Here is a 26,626-nt window from a genome sequence, read left to right on the forward strand (position 1 = left end):
AAATTATTTCTGTTACAAGTTTGTATGTAGCCAAGCATAGTACAAAAGCAAGGAAAGTATTAACCAATGTAATATTATGAGAACTCTGCTCTCATGCATTTAGAGATTCGTTTTGTTGGATCCTCAGTGGAGGATATAGAGTACAGTCATATCTCGGGTTATGAACGCTGCGGGTTGCACATTTTTGGGTAGCGGACCACACCGAACCTGGAAGTACCGGAACGGGTTACTTCCGGGTTTCGGTGCTCGCACATGCGCAGAAACACAAAATGACGTCACGCGCATAAGCATAACCACCAGATATCCCCAAATATGGAGCACTCTGTGGAACTGTTCCACCAACAAATATACTAAATACAAGTCAAACAAACACACATCCTAAATCAGATCCTAAGCAGCTGAGCTCCCTGGGCTTTTTGAAAGATTTTACCTAACTGAACCAGAAGAAGGAATGAAAAACCTGCTGCACACTCTGAGGTCTACACAACTCAGTTAAACCAGACAAGCCCCAATCTGCAGGAGAAGGCTGAGAAAACTTCAACACAAAGGAGACACACCGTAACAAAGCAAAAATCTCTTGAGGAACATTTCCCCCTGCCAGAAATGTCTGGAGTAATAGGTACTGAGCATGAATAGGGTTTGCCAAGTATCAAGGCCAGCCCAAGAGAGATTTTGCTGCCCAAGGTGGAGCAGCAAATGGTGCTTAGTACTCCTAACCACGAACAGAACTTGCCTTAAATAAATGTTTTCTTTCATTTCAGAAAATAAACCAAACAAAATCTGCACTACTATTCTGCCTGCCTCCCATGCATGTGGAACCTTACTTTGCAGCACGGCGGGCGGAGCCTGGAGGCACTTTGTGATATTATTTTTTTTTAAAAAATACAGATTTCAAGCATCTTCTCTCTTATCTCCAGTGCAGAGTCATTCCCTCTCTATACCTCATATGTGCCCAGATACATTGCCTATGCCAGTTTTAGTAGTGTTCTCCTCACTGTTGCTCTCTTCCACAGAAAAAGAGCAAAAAAAATACCAACACCAAAAAATAAAAATAAAACCTGTTGTAAAAAGGAAGTGGTTCTTTTTTTAAGCATTGGAAGAGAAGGCAGAAAACAATTTGCCTTTTTGCACCCACCTTCTTACCCTGAGGGACGCGGGTGGCGCTGTGGGTTAAACCACAGAGCCTAGGACTTGCCGATCAGAAGGTCGGCGGTTCGAATCCCCGCGACGGGGTGAGCTCCCATTGCTCGGTCCCTGCTCCTGCCAACCTAGCAGTTCGAAAGCACGTAAAAGTGCAAGTAGATAAATAGGCGGAAAGGTAAACGGCGTTTCCATGTGCTGCTCTTGTTTGCCAGAAGCGGCTTAGTCATGCTGACCACATGACCCGGAAGCTGAACGCCAGCTCCCTCGGCCTATAGAGCGAGATGAGCACCGCAACCCCAGAGTCGGCCACAACTGGACCTACTGGTCAGGGGTCCTTTTACCTTTACCTCTTACCCTGAGATTTATCTACTTTTCCTTGAGAACCCTAAAGAAGCAGAAAACAACAACCCTAAAACTTTTGGTCAAACCCTGAATTTTGGCCATTTTGGAGCAAAATCCAGCTACAATATCTCATTAGGGAAACTTTACTGAGTTCACCTTTACGCAGTATCTATTACCATTTCTGAGAAATAGCTAGCTAACAAGAAATGTGTATGTAAATGGGTGGGCCCTTCCCACTTCCCTGATCTCTTTCCCAACCGCTCACTCTTGGTGATTGCTAAATTACGAGAGAGGTGCCAAGAGGTTTACCATCTCAGTGAGAATTGATTACATTCAGATTTTTCTGGCAACATTTCACAGCACGTTCATTTTCATGTTTTAACCGCAAGCATCTTTGAGTCACTTTAAAAACTCTTTATTTTCCTCGATATATTTATACTCACATCTAGGAAGCCTAACTATACACAGGGGAGAGCCCACAGCTCAGAAGAATATCTCAGGCTTTTAGGGTGGCAATGCATCCTTCTTTACAGGGGTTAGCCCTCCGTTTGAAGGTGTCTCCTCTTTGAGGGCTGCCCAGTCCAATGGTCAGTTCCTCCCTCTGACTGTATGGCTTTGCTCCTTTCAGGGTGGCACCAGATGGTCACAGTTGCCCTTCCTCTTTTCCCCCTGAAAGGGCAGCTCCAGGTTACAAGAGCCATAGCCTTTACCCTTTACTCACGCCAAGGCCAGTCGACGACGTGTAAACAGGCACACAAATATCAAAGGCTAACGTCAGGCCATGGACTCTTTCTCTTTGTCTGCAAGGAAATAATTGACAAAATTTGCGATTGGGGCATGCCTGAAGCTTCAGAGCCAGGAAGAATAACGGGGCAAAGAAGCATATTGAGCAATGTTTGTTGAGATGGTTGCCTGGCTGCAATAGCCGGTAATTACATGAATGGCTAGATAGTGACCCTAATGCACCAGGAACCACATTGGCTGTCAGTCGCTCCCTGTTGCAAAATAATGCTTAATGTTGATTCATCATAGCACTATGAAGCATACATGAGAAAGCCTTGCCACTGTCAAGAGTGGCCTAGCTGAGAGAACTGCTTTATTGGCCGCCCATCGCTCTGAAGGCTAAATTCAAGACGTTAAAAACTTCTTACATAATTTGGGGACTAGGACACCTTAGGGAATACTTCCTCTGATATGAACCTGCTGAATTTAAGTCATTTAATAAAGCTCTGTGCCAAGTGTGGTTTGTGACTAAAGCAAAACTGACACCTTACAAGGAGCAGGGCTTTCACTGTGGTGGCACCACAGGTAGAAAGCTTGCTCTGTTGAAACATGCCTTGCTAGCTCCTTTCTGGACTTCAGAAACCTGATGAAACTTTGTACAGTGGTACCTCAGATTAAGTACTTAATTTGTTCCGGAGGTCCGTACTTAACCTGAAACTGTTCTTAACCTGAAGCACCACTTTAGCTAATGGGGCCTCCTGCTGCCTCTGTGCCGCCGGAGCCCAATTTCTGTTCTCATCCTGAAGCAAAGTTCTTAACCTGAAGCACTATTTCTGGGTTAGCGGAGTCTGTAACCTAAAACGTATGTAACCTGAGGTACCACTGTACATTCCACCAGGCCTTTGGGGATTACAACCACCCCATTTACTGTTGCGTAATCATCTTGATGTATAAAATATTATTTTGATGTATAAAATATCGTCGTGATTAGACACATTGAGGACCCAAACTTGGTTATAACATGGTAGAGTGAGGCCTATGGTTCTTCTAGCCCTAAACTGCTGCCTGCTCCCTAACTCAATAAACTAGAATACTCTCCAGGTGTCCCTATTTTCCAGGGACAGTCCCACGATTACAAAAGCCACCCCAGCTTCTGATTTGATCCCAGAATGCCCCTGTTTTCTCCAGCAGCACCACTGCTGTAGAGCTTGGGGATGACCGTGAGCCTGTGATTGCCTTGAGTGACGGTGGTGGCAGCAGTGGCAGCTGTGAGGGAGCATTCCGTTGCCTCCCCATGGCTGCTGCCGACTTCCTTCCTTGACAGCAACGTCTAGGCAACACAATGACCATGTACATACGCAATAGAAAATCTTTATAGAATTCCTTCAAACCATAACAAATACGAAATGAAATCTTTAGTCTCAAAGTCTCTGAAAATCTTTAAATGAAGTGAGGTACCAGATTATGTACGGATATTGACTACATGAGCACTGTTCCACAGAATTTGATATTTTCATTTCATACATTCATTCAAAATAAGATGGGTTTATGAAGCAATTCCATATCTTCCCACCAGGCTGACAAAGAATTCTACGAAACAGTAGTCAATATCTGGAATCACTGTTCAGTGTTGGACATCATATTTGATGAATACACAAAGCTTCACAGCTTGTGAATCAGGCTAGTCAGAGGAAAACAGAGACCGGCTACTATTCCTTTGGTGTTACGGACACAATATTAGGCTAGCACTGCCCATCTGTGTGCCTGCAATGCGTGTATCCATGCTGCTCAACTTCTCAGTTATAGTTGTAAATAAAAAAGGAATTACAAAATCACCACAGGTCTCCAGAATGCTCTTGAAACTAACCCCATAAAGCACACTCATGTAAAAAGAAAGACTCTGGAATTATTGCTCATGGGAACTGTATGCATTGATCCCTTCCTCACCCTTTTCCATAGCTTGGGGGCAGGGCCAGATTTAGCTTTGAAGAGGCCCTAAGCTACTGAAGGTAATGGGGCTTTAGCAGTTAACCTTCCCATTTTTTGCAGGAAATTCCCTTATTCCAGCGCCGTTTCCTGCTGCTTCCTGCTGCTATCCTGGCAGTGGCGTAGCGTGGGGGGTGCAGGGGGGGCGGCCGCACCGGGCGCAACATCTGGGGGTTAGGGTTAGGGGGTGCAAATCCACGGGTTAGGGGGCACAAATTACTTGTCTTGCCCCGGGTGCTGACAACCCACGCTACGCCACTGTATCCTGGATTGTTAGATATCCCGTAGACTGTCCCCGGGACAGGTGAGGCTGCTGATCCCTTATTTTCGAGGCTGCTGATCCCTTATTTTCAAATCTGAAAGTTGACAGCTATGAATGGGGCCCTGTATATGTCCAGCTGTCCTTTGTCAACAACAAATTGTCGCTGTGTTTTGTGTTGAATATATATGCTACATGGTAATTTATGGACCTAATAGGTATCTAAAGCCATTTGCACATAACAAAATATGTATTTTATCAAAGTAATTGTTGAATTGAAATACATTTAAGAAAAAGTATATTAATAGTGCCTGGCTTGCTCTGGTCCATGGGGTCACGAAGAGTCGGACACGACTAAACGACTAAACAACAAATATTAATAGTGAAACACTGTTGCTGTATGTAGGTTTTATTTTATTTGTTTTTTAATCTTATATTTTGGAAATGTACCTCCAGTTTTTTCCCCTTTAATTTTTTTGGGGGGCCCCCCAAGAGAGTGGGACCCTAAGCTATAGTTTGTTTAGTTTATACGTAAATTCGGTACTGTTTGGGTGGCACACACACACACAAACCCTCCACACTAAACTGGGAGCAAGTGGTAGCAATTTGGAATGCTCAAGGTTAGCACACTGCGTTGCAGGAACATCAAAAGGGAAGCTGAAATGTATGTGACAATCCCCGGGGGCAATGGAGATTTACAGTGCATTCCAAAGAATGTTATAACCAGGTAGTCTTCCACAAACTTTAAAAAAGAAAAGAAAAAAGGCTGTGATCTGCTCAAAAATTTCATTTGGAAAAATCTCTTTAACAGAAACTGTGTAACATCTCCAGGGTGTTACATTATAGGTTTCGGAACTAAAAAGATAAAAACTCAAGGCTTTGAACAATTAACATAATTAATTAACATAAAAGGGGTTGTGTGTTTCCCCCCCCATCCCCACCCCCCACACTGAATCCAAAAAGGATAAAGAAATACAAAAAGCAAAGCTTCTTAAAGAAGAAAACCAGAAAACACAAAACAAATAACAAATACTAATAGCCAGTGTTTTTTTTCCTGGAAAAAAAGGATGGGGGAACTAATCAATCAATCAATCAATCAATGAATCAATGTCTATATAGATAGCGAGATTGCGGGCCCAGTTGCCATGCCACCCCCAGGCAGTGGCGAAATGTAAGATATGATTAAACCCAAGCAGACAATGATCTAGGTTAGAAATGGCCACAACTTTATTGATTACAGTGGACACTTGGGTTGCGAACGTGATCCGTGCGGGAAGCACGTTCACAACCTGCAGCGTCCGCAACACGCAGTGCCGCAACACGCAGCGCCGTGTCTGTGCACAAACGGATTGCGATTTGGCACTTCTGCGCATGCGCAAAGCGCATTTTGGCGCTTCTGTGCAGGCGCGACCGCCGAAACCCGGAAGTAAGCCATTCCGGTACTTCCGGATTTCGGTGCGTCCGTAACCTGAAAAAACGTAACCTGAAGGGTCTGTAACCTGAGGTATGACTGTAGAGATGCAGATGGATTTTTGGTTTAGGCATTGGGCATATGTTTATCTGTTCCAGCCGTCGCCCCCCCCAAATATTAATTTTAAAAAGGTAAGGGTTCCTGCTAAAAAACTACAACCCTGCTTCCTAGTAAACATGGCTAGGCTTGCACTGTGACTTCAGATTCCTAGTACACACCCTTCGTTAAGTGTCTGTTCCCCTGCTTCTTCCACCTTTGCTCAAGGTGGCAATTTCACTTGTTGTGAATCCACAAGAGCTCCCCCTGGCCACTTCAGTCTTACTCTCTCTCCCTTTTTCTTTGCTTTCCCCACTTCCTCTCCACTCCTCAAAACCTACAATCCTAGATTGACTTAAGACCCACTGGAGTGTGTGGGATTTACTTCTGAGAAGACATGGTGAGGATTGCGGACAGTGTCCTGACATAAACTCCCCATCGCCTTCTCATCCATCCCATCCCTTGTTTTGCCTCAAGCTTTGACCAATTTACTCAGAACAGTGGGCCAAAATAATTATTAATGGCAATATCTCGGAGGAGTGTAACATTAGTCAGGGAACCAGGCAAGGATGCCCCTTATCCCCCCTTATTTTCATTATGGTAATAGAGGTAATGAACAATCAAATTTGGGAAGACCAGTCTGTCAAAGGCATCATCCAGGGCAACAAAACATACAAGTTCAAAGCCTTTGCCGTTGACCTGATTATTATGAGTGAAAACCCTAAAGAAAGCTTGATAAGAGTGATAGAGTTGATTAAATACTTTGGAGAGGTGGCAGGTTTCAAGTTGAATACTACCAAAATAAAATTATTAGTTAAAAACTTATCAAAACAAGAAAAAAATCAAATTAGAAGAAACATCGGGATTGCGGATCTGCCAGAAAGCGAAATATTTGGGTATTTGGATCACCCCTAAAAATATTAATTTATTCCAGGACAACTATACAAAAACTTGGCTAGGAACTAAAAGGAATCTTGAAACCTGGAGCAGATTGAGACTAACATTCCTGGGAAGGATTTCAATCATTAAGATGAACGTACTCCCGAAACTAGTTTTTTTATTTCAAATGATTCCAATACTAGGAGGCGCAGACTTTACAGTTTATGGATTATGAAATTTATATTAATTCTTTCTGTAAGGCGTGGCTGACGGTATTCTTATTATGGTGTAATTTGTCTTTTTTTGTTATGTGTTGAGCAAATTAAATAAATAAATATTTAAATAAATAAATAAATAGCCTCGACAGAGCTCTCTCCCATTTTTGAGGCAATCCTAACTATTCAATGTGTTTAGTTTTCTGCCCAGAGACTTGCTTTAAAAGGGAAGTGAAGGAATTTGGAAGTGTCCTTGCAGTGCAGAAAAGCTGTCTTGCTGTCTTGTGAAGTCCAGAGGAGGAGAGAGAGAAAGCTGGGGGTGGAGTTGGAAGTGGAACTGCCTGAGAATGGGAGATGATCAGGAACCAGATGAGGTATAAAAGCCAAGTAAGAGCCATGTGTGTGGGACGCGGGTGGCGCTGTGGGTTAAACCACAGAGCCTAGGACTTGCTAATCAGAAGGTCGGCGGTTTGAATCCCCGCAACAGGGTGAGCTCCCGTTGCTCAGTCCCTGCTCCTGCCAACCTAGCAGTTCGAAAACACATCAGAGTGCAAGTAGATAAATAGGTACCATTCCGGCAGGAAGGTAAACGGTGTTTCTGTGCGCTGCTCTGGTTCGCCAGAAGCGGCTTAGTCGTGCTGGCCACATGACCCGGAAGCTGTATGACGGCTCCCTCGGCCAATAAAGTGAGATGAGCGCCGCAACCCCAGAGTCGGTCATGACTGGACCTACTTTTACCTTTAAGAGCCATGTGTAGAAAACTCAGGCCTGGAATATATGGCTGGGCTGATGTCTGGTTACAAAGTGAAGCTACCATTCTGCATCAAAAGCATGCAGCCCTACATTTGACGGATTATTTCAGGTCCAAATGTCACCTTCAGCTTTCCTCACATCCGTAGCTCTTGTCCATTTTCTCCCAGCTTCCATTTCTTTGTCAACCCTCACCCTTTTCTCTTCATCACCTCATCCCCCCCCCCCCAGTAGACCTTCAAATCCTCCTGTCCCAGCCACATATCATTGCTTCCTTTGACTTGTTTTCTCAACCCACCCCTACGTAGGGTGGCCACACAACCTATTTTACAAAGGATAATTCTTGATCCCAAATGGCTGTCAGTACAGTGGTACCTCAGGTTAAGAACTTAATTCGTTCTGGAGGTCTGTTCTTAACCTGAAACTGTTCTTAACTTGAGGTACCACTTTAGCTAATGGGGCCTCCCGCTGCTGCCGTTCTGCCGCCACGCAATTTCTGTTCTCATCCTGAAGCAAAGTTTTTAACCTGAGGTACTATTTCTGGGTTAGTGGAGTCTGTAACCTGAATCGTCTGTAAACTGAAGCGTCTGTAACCCGAGGTACCACTGTAGTCAGTCCTATATTTGAAGGTGCCCTCTGTTTGAGGGCTGTCCATTCCAGTCTAAGTCTGGTTTAAAGCTCAGGAACGGAAAAAAATGAGAAGTTGCCCATCAATAGTCAGCAGACTGAACAGGCATCCATGTCACCTGGCATCTTCCCCACTATTGTGAGATGTTTTGCATTTCTATTTAAATTCTACCAGTTATTTCTACATTTGTGCATACATATGAATACATATACGCATAAATTATCATGCATAGAGTTTATGCAAATTTATGTCTTTTTTTTGGTCTGCCAATTTTTTTTGGCAAAGCATAACGGGCTATCTTAGCTCATCTGATCTTTTATAAGGCCTCTGTCTCTTCTGCCTCTCATTCTCTATAGACCTTTACCTGCATTGCCCCTCTCTGACATCAGAGAACCTCAGCCAATGGGAACCTATCACCGCCAGAGGTATCACTACCACCGCCACAAAACCCCTCCATGCGTTTCAATATACAGGTAGATTGCTTCCAGTTCTCTTTCTGAACATGAACAGGCTACTCACCCCGTTTTCTTGAGGATGTGGCAACCAACCCAACTCATTCTGAGCAATGCTTGTGTCAAGAAGGTTCACTGAAAATCATTAAAAAAGCAACAATTAGGACATGCAGCAAAATATCGGATTTCAAGTCACCATGTAATGGGTCCTTACTGTACAGGCTATCCTTTATGCCAAAAGAAGGCAGCTTCATTGAAAGTCACTAGTGGAATCATAAAGGTATGAAGGGACCTCTTGATACCTCAGTTGGTAGAGCATGAGATTCTTAATCTCAGGGCTGTAGGTCTGAGCCCCACATTGGGTGAAAGATTCCTGCATTGCAGGGAGTTGGACCAGATGATCCTCATCATCCCTTCCAACTCTACAGGTCTGTGATTCTGTGACCTGGAGAATCACACGATCCCAGAGAGCCAATCCTGTGCTGCCACTTGCTATACAGCACCAAGATCTCTTGTTGTTCATGTACTTGTCACAGGTAGATGCACTTTACCAAATCATAAAATTTTGAGTTGGGAGGGATCCCAAGATTCATCTAGTCCAAGCCTCTGCAATGGAGGAATCTCAACTAAAGCATCCATGACGGATGACCATCCAACGGCTGCTTGGAAACCTCCAAGGAAGGCAGAGTCCTCTATTTGAATGTGTCCTCTATTTGAGAGCTGAGCAGATCAAGAAAGGTCTGAAGATTCCCCATCAACACATAGCAACACCTGCACAGCAGACTGGGAAGACACATGTCACCTGGTGCCTTACCCACTGTGGAGAGACATATTGCATATCTGTTTAAATTTTGCCAATTACTCCTACATTTGCACCTATACTACACTTATAACTTCTCATACTCAAATGGATGTCCACTTTTTTTGGTTGATGCAAATGATCACCTTTGGGGATGCATAACTGCCACCCTACATAGGGACTGGACCAGGGGTCAGCAACCTTTTTCAGCCATGGGTCAGTCCACCGTCCCTCAGACCATGTGGTAGGCTGGACTATATTTTGGGGAAAAAATATGAACGAATTCCTATGCCCCACAAATAACCCAGAGATGCATTTTAAATAAAAGGACACATTCTACTCATGTAAAAACATGCTGATTCCTGGACCGTCTGCGGGCCGGATTGAGAAGGTGGTTGGGCCACATCCGGCCCACAGGCCTTAGGTCGCCTACCCCTGGACTGGACCTTACCAGTCTTTGGGACACCTGGGCACCTGGAAGCTGCACCACAAAATAAAACACATCCATTTTAAAGAGAGTCTGGTAGTGAGATGTGGACAATGTAAAGAAGGAATGGGGAATCTCAGGCCATGTGCCGAATGTGGTCCAGGCCTCTCTGGCTCACAACAGGATTCATCCCTATACTTCACACTGTCCTCTGGTTCCTTTACATGGCTGAAAGGTCTCCCTTCCTCTTTCCACACAATTTCATTTTTAAAAAATGGGGGGGGGGCACAGAAGAGGAGTCCTTGTCCTTTCTGTATTCCATCTATTTTGCAAGCAATAAAATGTCTCAGCCAGCAGTTAATGGATCTCGGCCACACCAACCTGATTTCTGAAACCTACATCTTAAATCACAGAACTTGCAGCGGCTGAGCTGAGAGAATTACTGACTCATACTTCAAGTTCCTCTCATGAACAAATGACTCCCAGAAGAAGTCACCATGATTTGTCTACTGCCGTGGCAAGTAAAGTGGCGAAAAAGAGCCGTAACATTATCTGGGGTTTATTAGAAGGGGAAAGGGGTGCCTTGACACTAGCAGTCATCTCTTCAGCACAGAGGAGCATGACCTAACAAAAGGATGAAAAGTGACAGGGACAAATTACCAGAACAAAAGATCAATTAGTGTTGCCTCAGGGAACTAAGCAGAGACAGGAATGACAGGCCAGGGGATCATGGGAGACAAAGATGCACATGCAGTCACTTTTTTGAATAAAACTGTTCAACAGTTATTGGATCCCCACTTTGGGCTACTGTATGTTCAGTGGTACCTTGGGTTAAGTACTTAATTCGTTCCGGAGGTCCGTACTTAACCTGAAACTGTTCTTTTTTTTTTTTAAATATTTATAAAGATTTTTAAATAGAAGGATAAACATAATAACCAATATAACATGTATCGTAACATAATTTCATAACTTCTTTGGACTCCCTCGCGTCTCCCGCTCCCACTTACATCATTGTAAATTTTTACCAGCAATTTATCATCTTGTTTACATTCTTGTGCCCCATTCATTTAAATATAGTCTAATAGTTCTCCAGAAGATTTATATTTCTCACTTGTCATCCCAATTCCATCTAATTTAGTGGTGCTCAATTATTTATGATCTAGCATCCTTCTTAACATTCAACCAAATTACAATATTTTTGCAAATACATCTTAAATTTCTTCCAATCTTCTTCAACCCTCTCCTCTCCCAGGTCACGGATTCTGCTGGTCATCTCGGCCAGTTCCATATAGTCTATCAGTTGCATCTGCCATTCTTCCAGGGTGGGTAGATCTTGGGTTTTCCAATGCTTAGCGATGAGTATCCTTGCTGCCGTTGTTGCGTACAGGAAAAAAGTTCTGTCCAACATTTGTTGTCCGACAAATGGTATATTTTGGCAAGTTTAACTGGGGTCATGTACCATCTATATATCATTTTCATTACATTTTCCTTCAAAGCATTACATGCAGTGAAGTTCAACCCAGTGGTCCACAACCTTTCCCAGTCCTCAAACATAATGTTATAGCCAATATCCTGTGCCCACTTTATCATGGCCGATTTAACCATTTCGTCTTGTGTGTTCCATTTTAACAGCAAGTTATAGATTCTTGAGATTACCTTAGTCTTAGGTTCTAACAATTCTGTTTCCAATTTCGATTTCTCCACCTGGAACCCTAACTTTTTGTCATTTTTAAAGACTTCTTTAATCTGAGCGTAGTGTAGCCAGTCTCGCACTTTATCCTTCATTTTCTCCAAACTCTGCAATTTCCAATTGTCTCCATCTTTTTCTAATATTTCCCAATATTTTGGCCATTTGGCCTCCATATTGGGTCTTTTTCGGGCCTTAGCTTCCAGAGGTGATAGCCACCTTGGAGTTTTGTTTTCCAATAAGTCTTTATATTTTGTCCAGACATTGAACACTGCTTTTCTGACAATATGGTTCTTAAAGGCCTTATTGATCTTAACTTTGTCGTACCATAAGTATGCATGCCAACCAAAAGCATTGTTAAAACCTTCCAAATCTAGTACATCAGTGTCTTCAAGAAGTAGCCAATTTTTTAGCCAGCAGAAAGCTGCGGCCTCGTAGTACAACTTTAAGTCTGGCAGGGCAAAGCCCCCTCTTTCTTTCGCATCAGTTAATATCTTAAACTTAATTCTGGGCTTTTTGCCCTGCCAGACAAACTTAGAGATATCTCTCTGCCACTTCCGGAAGCACTCCGTCTTGTCCACAATCTGTAGTGTTTGAAACAAAAACAACATTTTTGGCAATACATTCATCTTAATAGCAGCAATTCGGCCTAACAAAGAAAGTTTCAATTTTGTCCAACTGTCTAAGTCTCTCTTAATTTCTGACCAACATTTTTCATAGTTATCCTTAAATAGACTCAGATTTTTTGCTGTTATATTTACCCCTAGGTACTTTATTTTTTAACCACATTTAGTTCTGTCTCTCTCTGAAACCGTTCTGACTCTGTATCTGTCAAGTTTTTTTCCAACACCTTGGTTTTCTGTTTGTTTAATTTAAATCCCGCCACCCGACCAAAGTCCTGAATCAATTGTAATACTCTTTTCGTACTAGATTCTGGCTCCTGCAGGGTCAAAACTAGGTCATCTGCAAAAGCTTTAAGTTTATATTGTTCGCTCCGACCTGAATTCCTTCCACCAACCGGTCCCCTCTAATCATATTCAAGAGCACCCCCAGAACCGAAATAAATAACAAAGGGGAAATAGGGCAGCCTTGTCGTGTTCCTTTTTCGATATTAAACTCTTCTGTAACCACATTGTTAACTATCAATTTAGCCTTTTGTTCTGAATATATTGCATCAATCCCATTCTCAAAACCCTGTCCCACTCCAATTTCTTTTAGATTTCCCTTCATAAATTTCCAGGAAATATTGTCAAAGGCCTTCTCCGCATCTATAAAAATTAACACTGCTTTTGTATTTATATCTGTTTGCAAAAGTTCCAAAATATCGATAATATTCCTTGTATTAGCAAACAAATGTCTACCTGGGAGAAAGCCTGCCTGGTCCTTGTGAATTACTTCATTTAAAACTTTTTTAAGTCTACTTGCCAAAATGTCTGCAAATATTTTGTAATCCACATTTAAAAGAGAGATGGGACGATAGTGCTTAAGTTGTGTCTTTTCAGCTTCCGATTTTGGTATCAATGTGATAAAAGCTTCCTTCCACGATTCCGGCGCCCTCTTCCCCTCCATAATTTCATTGCTAACCTCCATCAGTGGTTGTATCAAATAATCTTTTAATGTCTTATAGTACTTGGAGGTCAGCCCATCTGGCCCTGGAGATTTGCCCAGTTGCATGTTCTGAATGGCTTGTTCGATCTCTTGTCGTGTTATTTTACAATTCAGGATTGATCTATTTTCTTGTGACAATTTTGGTCGTCCATTTTTTTCCAAAAATTGTTTAATCTCGACCTCGTCTTGCGGCCCTTGAGTATATAATTTTTTAAAATATCTCTGGAAGCACTTTCTAATATCCACGGGGTTCTGAATGTTTCTTCCCTCAATCTCTAAATTTGTAACTGTATTTAATTTTTGTCTCCTCTTCAACTGCCAAGCTAGCAGTTTTCCACATTTATTCGCCGATTCAAAAGTTTTTTGTTTCATTAGTTTAATCTTCCACTCTATTTCCTGGTTTATCAATTTAGAGTATTGTGCTTGATGGAGTTTAATTTCTCTCAGAGTCGGCTGTGACTTCGGATTTAATCTTAACTTCTTCTCTAATTCTTTAATTTTCTCCAAAATTTTGTCTTTCCGCTCATTTTGTGTCCTTTTCTTTACCGCATTCTGTTGTATCAGGAACCCCCTCATCACAGCCTTACTTGCATCCCAGATAATCCTTTTTTCCACCGTAGTGTTCAAATTTATCTCAAAATAGTCTTTCAAAACTTTTTGGGCCTTCTTAGTGATCTCCTGGTCTCTAAACAAATTGTCATTCATCTTCCATCTAAAGGAGCCGGTTGGTAGTAGTGTCATGTCCATCTTTACTGCATTATGGTCGGAGCAGGTCTTTGGGCAGATTTCCACCTTTCTAGCCTTAGGTGCCAGACATCTAGATATCCATATTTGGTCGATTCTTGTCCAGGTCAGTTGGGCTTCAGAGAAAAATGTTCCCTCTCTTCCCAAGGGGTTCTTTGTTCTCCAAATGTCAATCAGGTCCATATTGTCTGTCATTTCAAAGAAAGTCTTTGGTAGTCTGCCGTCTTTTGTGACATTTTCGCTTTGTGACTTATCCATGTTAGTTGATACGACCCCGTTCATGTCTCCCATCATGATGATGTTGTTATAGTCCAGATAATCCAGCATAGTCTCATGCAACTTCTTGTAAAATTCCGATTTCCCCTCATTTGGTGCATAGATTCCTAATATCAAAAGCTTCTCTCCTTGATGTTGTATCTCAATTGCCAAAATTCTTCCATGTTCGTCTTTAAATAAAAATTTAGGTGACAGGCTCTCTTTTGCATATATCACCACACCTCTCTTCTTTACTCTGTCCGAAGATATAAATTCCTGGCCGAGTCTTTTGTTTATTAACACTTTTCTGTGGAGCCTAGTCACATGTGTTTCTTGTAAGCAAATAATGTCCAATTGTTCCCTTTTTAATATATGAAAAATTTTCCTCCTTTTTTCCGGAATGTTGCAGCCATTTATATTCCAACTCAAGAGTTGCAGAGACATCCTGAATAAATCTGGTTATTTTTCTGGGGGTGGTATCTTATTCGCTGGGTCTTCAGGTTCCAAGGGTGCAGGTACCGCCGGTGCTCCAGGCCCAGAGGGTAATTCAATTCCTTCCGGAGGCGGCGCGAACGGCAATGGCGGTCCTCTTCCTTCGGTGAAGGGGAAGCTCCGTGGGAAACGGGTCGTCCGCTACGGCGAAGCGGAGACCCACTTCGGAAACCCACAGGCAGCAAAAGCCTGTGGTCTCGGGACCCGGCGGGCGCCTGAAGCAACCCCTGAAACGTTGAAGGAACCCCGTAAGGGGCTCCGGAACGGGGAGGGGGTAGCGGCGCTGTGGGTCGTTTCGCAAGCTACAGAGTGAAGCCGCACTGCTGCTGCCGGTGAGCGCTGACCTTTTTTCCTGAAACTTTCTGATTTGGAAAAGCAACAACCCGTGAGTAAAGAAGGACTTTATTAAATTGGAGACTAAAATTTACTGAATTTGGCTGAAAGCGGAGCGACGAAAAACAGGAAGTCCGTCTTCCGCTGTCATTGAATTTCAAAGCAAAGAGCTGGAGGAGTGGAGGCAAAGAAAGAACTTTTAACCTAACTGATCTGAGCAACCACTGAACTTTTCTGTAAGCGAATAAGGACTCTAAGTACTTGATTTTATGCTCTAAATTTGCATCGTGATACCTTTCTTCTAATTGGAAATATAATTTGAGCAAGAAACCCAGGTGCTGGAGCTGCCTGAGTAACTGAGCTGTCAGTCTGCAGATTTGGTTACTTTGAATTAAAAAGTGCAACAATCTGAGGGAGTTTGGACTTGTTACTTTGAAGCATCATTAATACCAGTATGCACTGTTTGAAACAATGTGGCGCTAATACTAACTCTGCTTAAAACCTGTTTTTGAAGGTTCCTGGACTTTAAACTTGATTTTAACAATTTTATTAGAATTGATCTCTTCCCTAAAGACATTTTAAGCTCCCCCTAGAGGATTTTGGATTTACAGCAGTGACATTATTTTACTTTCCTTTTCCCGGCCTCCTGTTTGACTGCTACCGTCTGGGCTGTTGTTTTCTCATGGGAACAACTCAGCTTGACCTTGACTTTTAGATAACTTTGGAATGAGTGGCACTAGAAAAAAGGGACCAAGAACCAGACAAACAACTTTAACAACTTTAACTTCAGCTTCTCAGGCACGTAGATCATCTGTACCTACTCTGCCCTCAGAGGAAGAAGCTGCTTCTCTGACAAAAGCAGGGGAGGAAGAAACTGAGCAACTACAATTGGAAGATATGGCCTCAGGAGCAACTGCTTCTATTTTAGAGAAAATTTATGAAAAACTGGAATCTCTGGATAAGAGAGTGGAATCTCTGGATAAGAAAGCTGATGAGCAAACAGCTAAAATTGATCAAAACACAGAATGTCTAAATAGACTAACTGAACAAGTATCACAGAACGTACAAGCATTTGGAGAATTAACGAGGGCCACAGCAGAAAATCGGAAATTGGCTGAGGACACTAGCCAAAAACTTGAAAATTTAGAACAAGAGGTAAGACCACTCTGCAAACAAGTAGGTGAACACCAGACCTATCTTTCTATGATAGAACTGCGGAACCGGGAGAGTAACTTAAGGATAAGGGCGATACCAGAAGTGGAAGAAGGCAACCTAGCTGAGTTTTTGACTAAAGAATTTTCCAAGTTTTGGAACTTAGAGGAAAAGGACTTTAAAATTGTATCAGCTTTCAGGCTTGGGAGATTTGCAAAGAAAGAGAAGCCCAGAGACTGTTTGATAACATTGAGATCAAAGGAGGAAAGGGATAAGATTTTGGGCCTACACTACGAAAAGTCACTGGACATTTTGGATAAAAGAATTGAAATTTATAAAGATATTCCTAAACAACTGTTCGACCTTAGATCTGCCTACCTTGAATTGGTTAGACTGTTGAGGAGCAACTCAATTATCTTTAGGTGGGAATTTCCCCAAGGATTATCCTTTACCTTCAGAGGGAAGAAGGTTAAAATCAGAACATTGGAAGATAGAGATAAATTTTTGACTGCATACAGAGAGGACCTTCAACCTGAAACTGTTCTTAACCTGAAGCACCACTTTAAATAATGGGGCCTCCTACTGCTGCTGTGCCGCCGGAGCACGATTTCTGTTCTCATCCTGAAGCAAAGTTCAGGACTATTTCTGGGTTAGCGGAGTTTGTAACCTGAAGCGTATGGTAACCTGAGGTACCACTGTACTGATATGACACATATGACATATGACACATAAGAAAGACTGAATGTCTGTTAAACAAAAACCCCAACCTCCAGTTGGCAATCTTATTTTGGGCCTGATGCAAACGTAAGACTGGTTAGGGGATTAGAGCACCTTATGGGCCCCACACTCTCCTCCCACACCCCACCTCGCCTCTCGTATGGGCATGCTTTCCATTTCGGGGCTATAATTAGAGTCAAGGGCTGCACCTGTGCTTTCCCTAATCTTAGCCAGCATCAGACCACAGTTTGGAACCATGATTAGAAGTGGATTTGCAAGCTGTGGTTTGGGCTGACTACGGCACACGTTAGACATTACAGCCTCCTGGTGGAAGCTGCTTTCCCACAGGTTCATGCCAACAGCACGGCTGCAGCTTCTAAAGCCCCACAATTATGTGGGTGAGGCCAATTGTGCAGGTCTTTCCTATTCTGTAAATCTCATCCCTCGTTCCCTACAGCTCATCTTGTTTCTCCTCTCTCCCTGCCCTGGTTGTGAGAGGTTGTTGGTTTTTTTTGTCGCTTCCTAGTTCTTGCTTCTCTTTCCCAACTCCTCCTTCCAATTTCATTCTGTTGATTCTTTAACTCCTTTTAAGCCCTTTTGTGTGCATCAGCCCATTATTTACTCCTGATCTTTTAATATCTTGAATTGTGATTTCACTCCTTTCTCCTTCTCCTTTTTCCTGTGTGTATCTACCAATTAGTAACGTTTCATGAATCTGATGACATCTACTCTAGTGACTAGTCCATGAAAGCTTATCCCATAATAAATTTGTTTGTCTTTAAGGGGCTACAATACTTTTGTTATTTATGCCACAATCACATTCACTCTTTTTAATCTTACATATTTCTATACTGCTTTTCAGCCAAATGGCCCTCAGGGCAGTTCACAGAGATAAAAAGAATACAGGCAACTCCCAATTTGCATGGGGGCTATGTTCCAAGGCACTGCGTGTTTAAGTGAAATCACGTATATTTGAAACACCATTGAAAAAGCCTGTTCAACCACTGTTATTTTCTGTGACGTTTTGGGGTCACTTCCGGGTTTGGCGTGATGCGCGCATGCGCAATCATGCCTAAAATGGTCACTGCCTGTATATAAATGTTGTTATTAATTTAAAAAGCATTACATGCACACATCTGTGTTACTGTGATGACATTGTGGTTTTTCTTATTACCTCCCAAGCCCTGCTTTCACTATCTCCACAAATCAGTGAAGTCTGTAAATCAGAGCATGTAGTAAGCGCATGAGAGAAAATCCCCAATGAAGCAACCTCCTGCAGTCTCTTCTTCTGTCCTGTCTGAAGAATCCTTATATACTCCGCTAATGAAGACCTAGGGTGATAATAAAGTGCTCTTTTAAGTTTGGAGCATCACTGACCCACACAGTAGAAACATCTAACAGATAAGAAGTGGAACACTTGTGCACTTTTAGCACCAGTGCTATCACAGCAAGGATCACTACTGGAGGCCTCCAAGTGTTAAACATCGCTTAAAGGCTCTTCTCAGCTGCTTTGCAATAGCCCACCCATCACTGATTTAAAACACCATTGTCCTATAATATGATACTAGTATAGTTAAAGCTATGGTTTTCCCAGTAGTGATGTATAGTGAGAGCTGGACCATAAAGAAGGCTGATCGCCAAAGAATTGATGCTTTTGAATTATGGTGCTGGAGGAGACTCTTGAGAGTCCCATGGACTGGAAGAAGACCAAACCTCTCCATTCTTAAGGAAATCAGCCCTGAGTGCTCACTGGAAGGACAGATCATGAAGCTGAGGCTCCAATACTTTGGCCAGCTCATGAGAAGAGAAGACTCCCTGGAAAAGACCCTGATGTTGGGAAAGATGGAGGGCACAAGGAGAAGGGGACGACAGAGGACGAGATGGTTGGACAGTGTTCTTGAAGCTACCAGCGTGAGTTTGACCAAGCTGTGGGACGCAGTGGAAGACAGGAGTGCCTGGCGTGCTCTGGTCCATAGGTCACGAAGAGTCGGACACGACTAAACAACAACAACAACCAGTTTAATCTGAATGTCGCCGCCTGAAGTGTGTGAAAAGAGCTTCTGCCTATGAGGTGCTTCAATGTTAATGAGCTTGCATTCAGTGTGCATGTGCACTACGGTGAAGATGCATCCACCCTGCACTCTGAGATTTAACTTCTACAGCCGGCTTCCCCAACCTGGTGCCCTCCAGATACTTTTGCTTGGAGTAGAGCAACAATGCTTGCAATTAGTTACATGAACTGGGCAGAGAGGGCAGTGTTTATAGGCCAAAAAGGCAATCTGTTCTTGCCTCACACACTCTTTGCTAGGAAGTACTTTTTGGTAAAGCAGATTACTTCTGTTCAGGCTTCTACTTCCTTCCTCCTTCGCCAAGTTAGTCCAGGTTAGCGACAGAATGAGTTAGCATGTGGTTGTAATGCTAACGTATTGGCTCCATCTTGGCCACGTGCAAAACAGGTGCTTAGCATGGCCTTGTTTGCTGTGAGTAATAAACCTTAAGTCTTCTTTATCCTTTCAACTTGAAGTCTTACCAGACCGTTTCTCTGTGCAAACCACTGCAAAATATTTACCAGACTCCCAACCACGTCGGATTAGAACTACCACCGATTTCAGCCAGCCAACCGAGAGGTGGTGCCGGAAACCAGAAGATAGGAAAAAGGAGCAACTCACAACCCTGTTTCCGAAGGGCAACACAAGGGAGTGTTTTACTATGGCCAGGAACAAAAAGTGAAGGAAAGTAGGGACAGCGGGAATAGATTTTTGCTCATATAAAACATTTAGACTCTGCTTCTTAACTACAGGAAGTCTCCTTAACAACTCTTACTGACGGTGGTTCTCCATGTTTGCAGACTACAAGATAATAGCATCAGGGGCACCATCGGGGTCATCCAGTCTAACCCCCCTATAATGCAGGAATATTTTGCTCAACATGGGGTTCGAACCACACCCCTGAGATTAAGAGACTCAGGCTCTACCAAATGAGCTGTCTCAGGCCCAGCCCCGCTGCTGGAGATCCTTGTAACTGGAAATACCAGGACCTGGAAATTGAACCTTCCAATTCTGCCCGATATTGCCTATTGCCCTGATACGGATGCTCAGCAGGGCCTACAGGCCTCTGAGTAGGCTATGACTAGGGTGAGTGGATCTGGGCAGGCTTTCTGGATGACTGCTTGCATTTTAGCATGTGCTGAGGATCTGATCTGTACCGCCCATAATGTTAATTTATCCATGTTGGGTAGAGGGGAGGCCTATATCTGAAGGATCCTTTTCTTTCATAAGTTTGCATGGAGTAGGAGAATGCGTATGCAGGTACGGAAGAAGAACACACAAGAATTTCCAAGAAGAGCAAGTTGTTTTTCTTGCTACATTACCCAGTTTGTTCCACTTTCTTCATTCTGACACATCTCAAATGGATTTCTGTATTGTGCTGCAGACTAATAAGAGGCTAGAATGACCATTAAGGCCACAGTGACTCATTTTCAACTCAGTGCTTAATAATTTAAGCTGCCGTGCTGAAAATTTCTTCTGCGGGTTAAAACAAACAAACATTCTCCATCAATTAATGAGATGGAAAAGGCATTAGAAACTTTTCAAAGGAGAGAGAAAGATTTGAAGGGGTGAAACTCTCATGGTAGGGTTTTTGTTGCGCTTATCTTACTTTTAAGGTGGCCAGAGTGTGTTTTGGTTTCTCAGTGTCCTTTCTTTCATTCTAGAAATCACTTTGCAGCCTTCCCAGGTGCCCGTGTGTCAGTTAAAGCCCAGGGGAAAACATCATGGTGTAACTCCTTCCATGGGCCTTTTTAATATCATGGTCAGCTGGGGAGGCTGCAAATTGCTGGGTAGATGTTTACAGGAACAGGTAGCACATGTACCACCCTTGGCCATCTCATGATGATAAAATAAGCTCAAAACCCCACAACCACTCATATTTTAAAGAAATTCTAAAACAGCCTGAGAATGTGAGAGAAAAATGGGAACCCTTTTGCTGAGGAGGAAAAGGTTTGAGAAACTGGGGGGAGAGGTATCGGTACTAATTAAAACAGTGGGACTTGATAGCTCCCCCAACCATCTCCTATGACATCCACTATTACAACAAAAATCTGGATTGTCCAGATCTGGTCTCGAACGTTGTCCTGCTCGCCCAGGTGTCACTTTAGACGGCTTTAAAATGGCTGCTGTTGTTTTTTAATTGAAACGTCTGATTGGAATTTGTGGTTGTTTTAGGTAAGCTGCCCTGTGAAAGCTCTGCTCCAAAATGTGACCTATTTCACATTTTCAAGAAATATTTCAAGAAGAAATGAAATGAAATCTTGCCACACTAATGCTGCAGGCCGAGCACAGCTCACAAGAGGGGTTCATAATATATTTGCTGGAATTGAGAGGGTAGGAGACATTGCCCCCCCCCCCCCCCGCAGCTGCACTATGCATTCAAATCAGTATCATACCACTTTAAACAGTGATGGTTTCCTGACAAGGATTCTGGAAAATGCATTTTTAAGGGTGCTGAGAGTTGTTAGGCGAACCACCAACACCCCCCATTCCCCAGACAGAGCTGCAATTCATATATTGATTTAACCGTCACTCCCTCTTCCCAGGGAACTCTGAAAATGGTTTCTCTGTGAAGGGAATAAGGGTCTCAGCACTCTTAACAAACTACAGTTCCTGGGATTTTGGGGGGAAGAAAGCTGTGATTGTTTAAAATGGCACGGCACTGCTTTGAATGTATAGTGCGTTGCCAGAAGTGGGCAGAATACAACTCAATAAATCACCCACTCAAAAAAAATGCTTCAGTGAGTCCAACTCAAGCAAACCCCCATGTCTGACACAGAGTTCCTTTTCTGGGTGCTATTCACTGGTACCCTCAATCTAAATCAATCCAGGGGGGTGGGTGTTACCAGTGGCATAGCGTGGGTTGTCAGCACCCGGGGCAAGGCAAGTAATTTGCGCCCCCTAACCTAGGTAGGGGCAGGTAGGGGCAGAGAGCTGCGAGTGCGAGCGCGCCCCCCCCCCCCATGTTGCGCCCGGTGTGGCCTGCACCCCCCACGCTACGCCACTGGGTGTTGCAGAGAGAGACAGAGAGAGACAGAGAGAGAGAGAGAGATAAGTAAAATGTATTTGGCATAAAGTTATACGGAAATGAAGGGTTACAAAGCATAGTAACAATAGGTTATGTAGTGAAGGGAGGTCCTTCTCGCCAGACCTGCAAGCTATTCACTAATTAGACCTATCATTTCATTCCCACAGGAGATTAAATTCAATTTAAAAGACTTCTTTCACACTTCTCCTTCTCCAAGAAAATTCTGGGCAGCATCTTCAGAGTAAGTTTTCTTGAAGAAGAGAGAAACAGAGGCATAGGGTGATGTAATAATGTGCTCATTTATGGTCGTTCCTTCTTTTCTCCCTTCATGTGTGTAACATGTAAAGTGGGATCAAGTAAGGGAGTTAAAGTAATCAGGTTCTGAACAGCTACGAACCTTGACAGCTTGGTTTGATGCAACTTGCCCATGGAAATGCAGAACATCGGCTCCAAATACATTTTGATACTAGTTAAAAGCAGATTATCGGGACGCAGGTGGCGCTGTGGGTTAAACCACAGAGCCTTGGGCTTGCCAATCAGAAGGTCGGCAGTTCGAATCCCCGTGACAGGGTGAGCTCCGGTTGCTCGGTCCCTGCTCCTGCCAACATAGCAGTTCGAAAACATGTCGAAGTGCAAGTAGATAAATAGGTACCACTCCAGTGGGAAGGTAAACGGTGTTTCCATGCGCTGCTCTGGTTCAGCAGAAGCGGCTTAGTCATGCTGGCCACATGACCCGGAAGCTGTATGCCGGCTCCCTCGGCCAGTAAAGTGAGATGAGCGCCGCAACCCCAGAGTCGTCCACAACTGGACCTAACAGTCAGGGGTCCCTTTACCTTAAAAGCAGATTAAGGGTTTCGGATAAGGGCACCCATTTTATAATAAAAACAACTACTATAAGCAATTGATACAAGGAGCCCGTTATTCAAAAACTTCATCAGCATCACTGCATTAAATAAGGAGAAGGTGCCAGCCAAACAGAGCTAGAGGCCAAAGAGGAAGGGCATAAAGGTCGTCAGGGTTTTCATGAGATGTTGAAATACTGAAATCAATATTTGAAGAGCACTTATATACGTTCAGCTTCGAAGTTCTCATGAGTTTTGTGAACTCTGCACCTGCAGTGTGCAGAGCAAATATATTTATCACTTTATAAATTCCCCATTTGCTAATGTCACTCTAACCCAGTAATTTCACCCATTGGTTATGCCATATTTCCGTAATTCAGGTTTAGAGATCGTTCCGATATAATATGTTGTCACCCACAGACACGATGATGTAAACTTGCTTGGTCTGCTGACAAAACTGGTGAAACTAAAGTATTCTGATTGAGTGATTTTAATCGCAGTCATTTTGACTAACAATGTCAATTATTACCAAGACTTCCCTTCCCTTCACACTAATCACTTGTGAAGTCTCTGGGCCATATTTACATCACACCATAGTCTTAAGTTGGTTTAAATGTTCTGGGAACTATAGCTGTGACAAGTGAAGTAAAGAGTGGATTGGCAGGGATGGATCCCTAGGAAAGAATTCACAGTACCATCATCAAACCTGCTATGGTCTCAGTCAGGATAGGTGTACAGCAAGCATCAGAGCATTGATGCGGCATAATGTTTTTCTTCTGGTATCATCTCCTCCTCCTGTCTTTCTCATTTTCCCTGTGCCAAATTTTCCTTTTCTTACAACTTCAAAACTTCAAGTAGAAATTATATGGGGGAATGTGTGGATAAAAAGCATCACAGGTCATGTGGTTTTTGTACGCTGAAAGAAAACTATATGAAAATGATGTACCGGTGGTATTTGACTCCTACTAAATTATCTAAAGTGTACAAGACAAGTTCAAATATCTGCTGGAAGTGTAAAGAAAAGGAGGGTACATGTGGTAGACATGTAAGATAACAAAATCCTTCTGGGAAATGGTATATAATGAACTTTTAAAAAAATTGTTTAAAATAACTTTTGTCAAAAAACCAGAAGCGTTTTTACTAGGAATTCTAGGTACCGAGATTCCAAAAGATCAGAAAAGACTTTTAATGTATGCGACAACAGCTGCACAGATGTTATTAGCCCAAAGATGGAAAGAAGTGTCAATCCTAACAAGGGAAGAATGGCAAGCCAAAATGCTAGACTATGCCGAAACGGCAAAACTAACAGGGAGACTCAGGAATCAAGAAGACAAGGACATTAAAAAAATGGGGGAAATTTATAACTTACCTAGGAGACCATTGTAATCAAATTAAAACCCTAGCTGAACTCTAAGATACACTTGTAAAGTAACAAAGATTACAGATAATTTGGAAAAATGAAAATTATGGACAACATACTGATATGTAGTTTTAAACTCTGTTTTAAGGACCCATGTAGGCGATGGGGGAAAGTCACGAGATTCAGAGAATATCACAAAATGATTACACAAATTGTTTGAATGTAAATTTTTAATGATAAAAATAAATGCAGAAAAAGCGTTTAAGATGGAAGATTATCAGAGGTGCTGATGGAAGTCCAATAATGAATGTATTTGTGATAAATTGTGTGGTATGTTTTATAATTTTGTATTTTAAAAACCAATAAAAATATTTAAAACAAACAAATAAATAATTCCAAAAATGTCATGTGATTTATATAGTGCTAGCTATTCAAACATTATTATGTATTTCCCCCTTTTCATGTTGGAATAATCAGGAAAGCTTGGTGGAATGCCAGATGGTAGCTTGCTAGGAGGCTTAGCAAGGGCAGCTGGTTGGACAGGAAGGGGGAAATCATTGAAGCTTCTCAGTAACTCCATGCCACAGAAGCTCAATCAACTGGCTGAGGGCTGGGGTTGGGAATCAATAGATATATATACCCTTGGGACAGCAATAGGCAGAAATTTTATTTATTTTTTAATGTCTATTTCATTAAGCATTCTGTCTTGCTTAATAAGAACTTTGAATTTCAGCAGAGTTATCCTTAAAGGTCCATAAACATTCTCGACCCTCCTCATTATTTATTATTTACTCCTTACAGGGATGGGTTCATAGAAAACTACTGCTTTGTTTGCTTTTTACGTCTTGCATGTAATCTGCCAGATTATAATTTTTATTTTTTTTGTGATACTGTGCCGGGGCGGGTGGGAGAGGCATAGTACTGTACTGAGAACCATCTCCAGGCACAGAAATTACAAGCAACAGAGTGTCTGCTCCGTGTAAGCGGAATATATGTGTGATTCAGGTTAGCACTAAGGTTCTAAAGTAATGGGCTCTATAAAGTTCTTGGAGTCGTATCATTTGCCTACAGCTTGCTTATCAGGGCATTTCACTGTTCCTAATATATTTTTATTTTTCAAAAAAGAAAGGTTTTTTAAAAAGACAAAACACCAAGACCTGGAAAGCTAAGTAAAAACAAAGATCCTCTTTTTCAACCAAAAAAATCAGAGTTTAAGACTAACCATGTGTTATTTTAAGAATTTTTTTTCATGTATTGGGGATGCCACTCTTCACTTCAATGCTACTTTCCAGGTAAGTAAAGTCAGCCTCACGACAGGCAGAGATGGTTCAGTGAGCTTGCCAATCAAGGCCTTTTTAAGCATCTCTTTATCACCTAGGGCTGTTTCACACACAACACAGCAGTAATTCCAAGTTTGCCGCTTGGTGCCACAGCCAACCCAGCACTAAGCACACCTGTACGAACACAGGTCCACCACATTCATGCTTTACATTCTTAGGTGCACACTTAAAAATCACAAATGCGTTAGGAGGCTCTTTCCTAATTTCTCTTCTGCCAGAACTCAACACACATTGCAACTTTTTTTTTTTAATAAGCTGTTCCTAACCCACAGTGGCGTAGCGTGGGTTATCAGCACCCGGGGCAAGGCAAGTAATTTGCGCCCCCTAACCCATGGATTTGCGCCCCCTAACCCGTGGATTTCCCTAACCCCCAGATGTTGCGCCTGGTGCGGCCGCCCCCCCTGCACCCCCACGCTACGCCACTGCTAACCCAAGACTCCCTATAAAATGCTCCAGCAGTTTTCTTTTTGCAGTTTTTTGCCTGGAAAACGAAGCTTCCCCTCCTTCCAAGGAGATTGTCCAGTTTAACCGAAAACTCCACGCCCATCTTTCCCAAAGTGCCCTTACCTTCTTTACTGGACACCTCAGGAGGAAGAGAAGCCCAGTGCAGGAAAAGGAGCTCAAAGGAGAGAACTGCCTTTGTCACAGTAAATCTCACATCCATATTCCCTGTGGAGGCACTTCTGACCCTTTGCAGCACTCCTCCTCAGCTCTGGCAGCCTGCAGCTCTTAGTTCCTTCTCCAGAGGCCTTACACATCTGGGCAACAGCGTGGTGCCCTTTGCACGAGGCTCTCTCTAGAGCCAGATGACGGACTGGGGCTCCTGCATTGCAAAATCTGCCTGCCTGGCCCTGAGTTATGATGAAAGACTCAGGCAGAGGAGTGGTGAAACCAGTTCTCCCCCAATCAA

General features: G+C 42.8%; 1 protein-coding gene and 1 long non-coding RNA gene across 2 annotated transcripts in view; one reads left to right on the forward strand and one right to left on the reverse strand.

Moving 5' to 3' along the window:
* Positions 1–26,626, reverse strand: part of EPHA1 (EPH receptor A1) — a 92,540-nt gene extending 65,914 nt beyond the window's left edge. Inside the window, exons 1-2 of the mRNA XM_081844912.1 lie at positions 26,284–26,626; positions 8,952–9,019 (exon numbers count right to left, since the gene is read on the reverse strand). Coding sequence (XP_081701038.1) covers positions 8,952–9,019; positions 26,284–26,380 — 165 coding nt within the window. The 5' untranslated portion in view covers positions 26,381–26,626. The remainder of the gene's footprint in view (positions 1–8,951; positions 9,020–26,283) is intronic.
* LOC309332591 lies at positions 18,074–24,618 on the forward strand. Its single transcript, XR_014152215.1, has 3 exons — positions 18,074–20,232; positions 22,342–22,415; positions 24,170–24,618. It is a non-coding gene; the product is annotated as an uncharacterized lncRNA (long non-coding RNA).

The sequence above is a fragment of the Podarcis erhardii genome, assembly GCF_964252035.2.
Source record: "Podarcis erhardii genome assembly, chromosome: 17".
Classification (NCBI taxonomy): domain Eukaryota; kingdom Metazoa; phylum Chordata; class Lepidosauria; order Squamata; family Lacertidae; genus Podarcis; species Podarcis erhardii.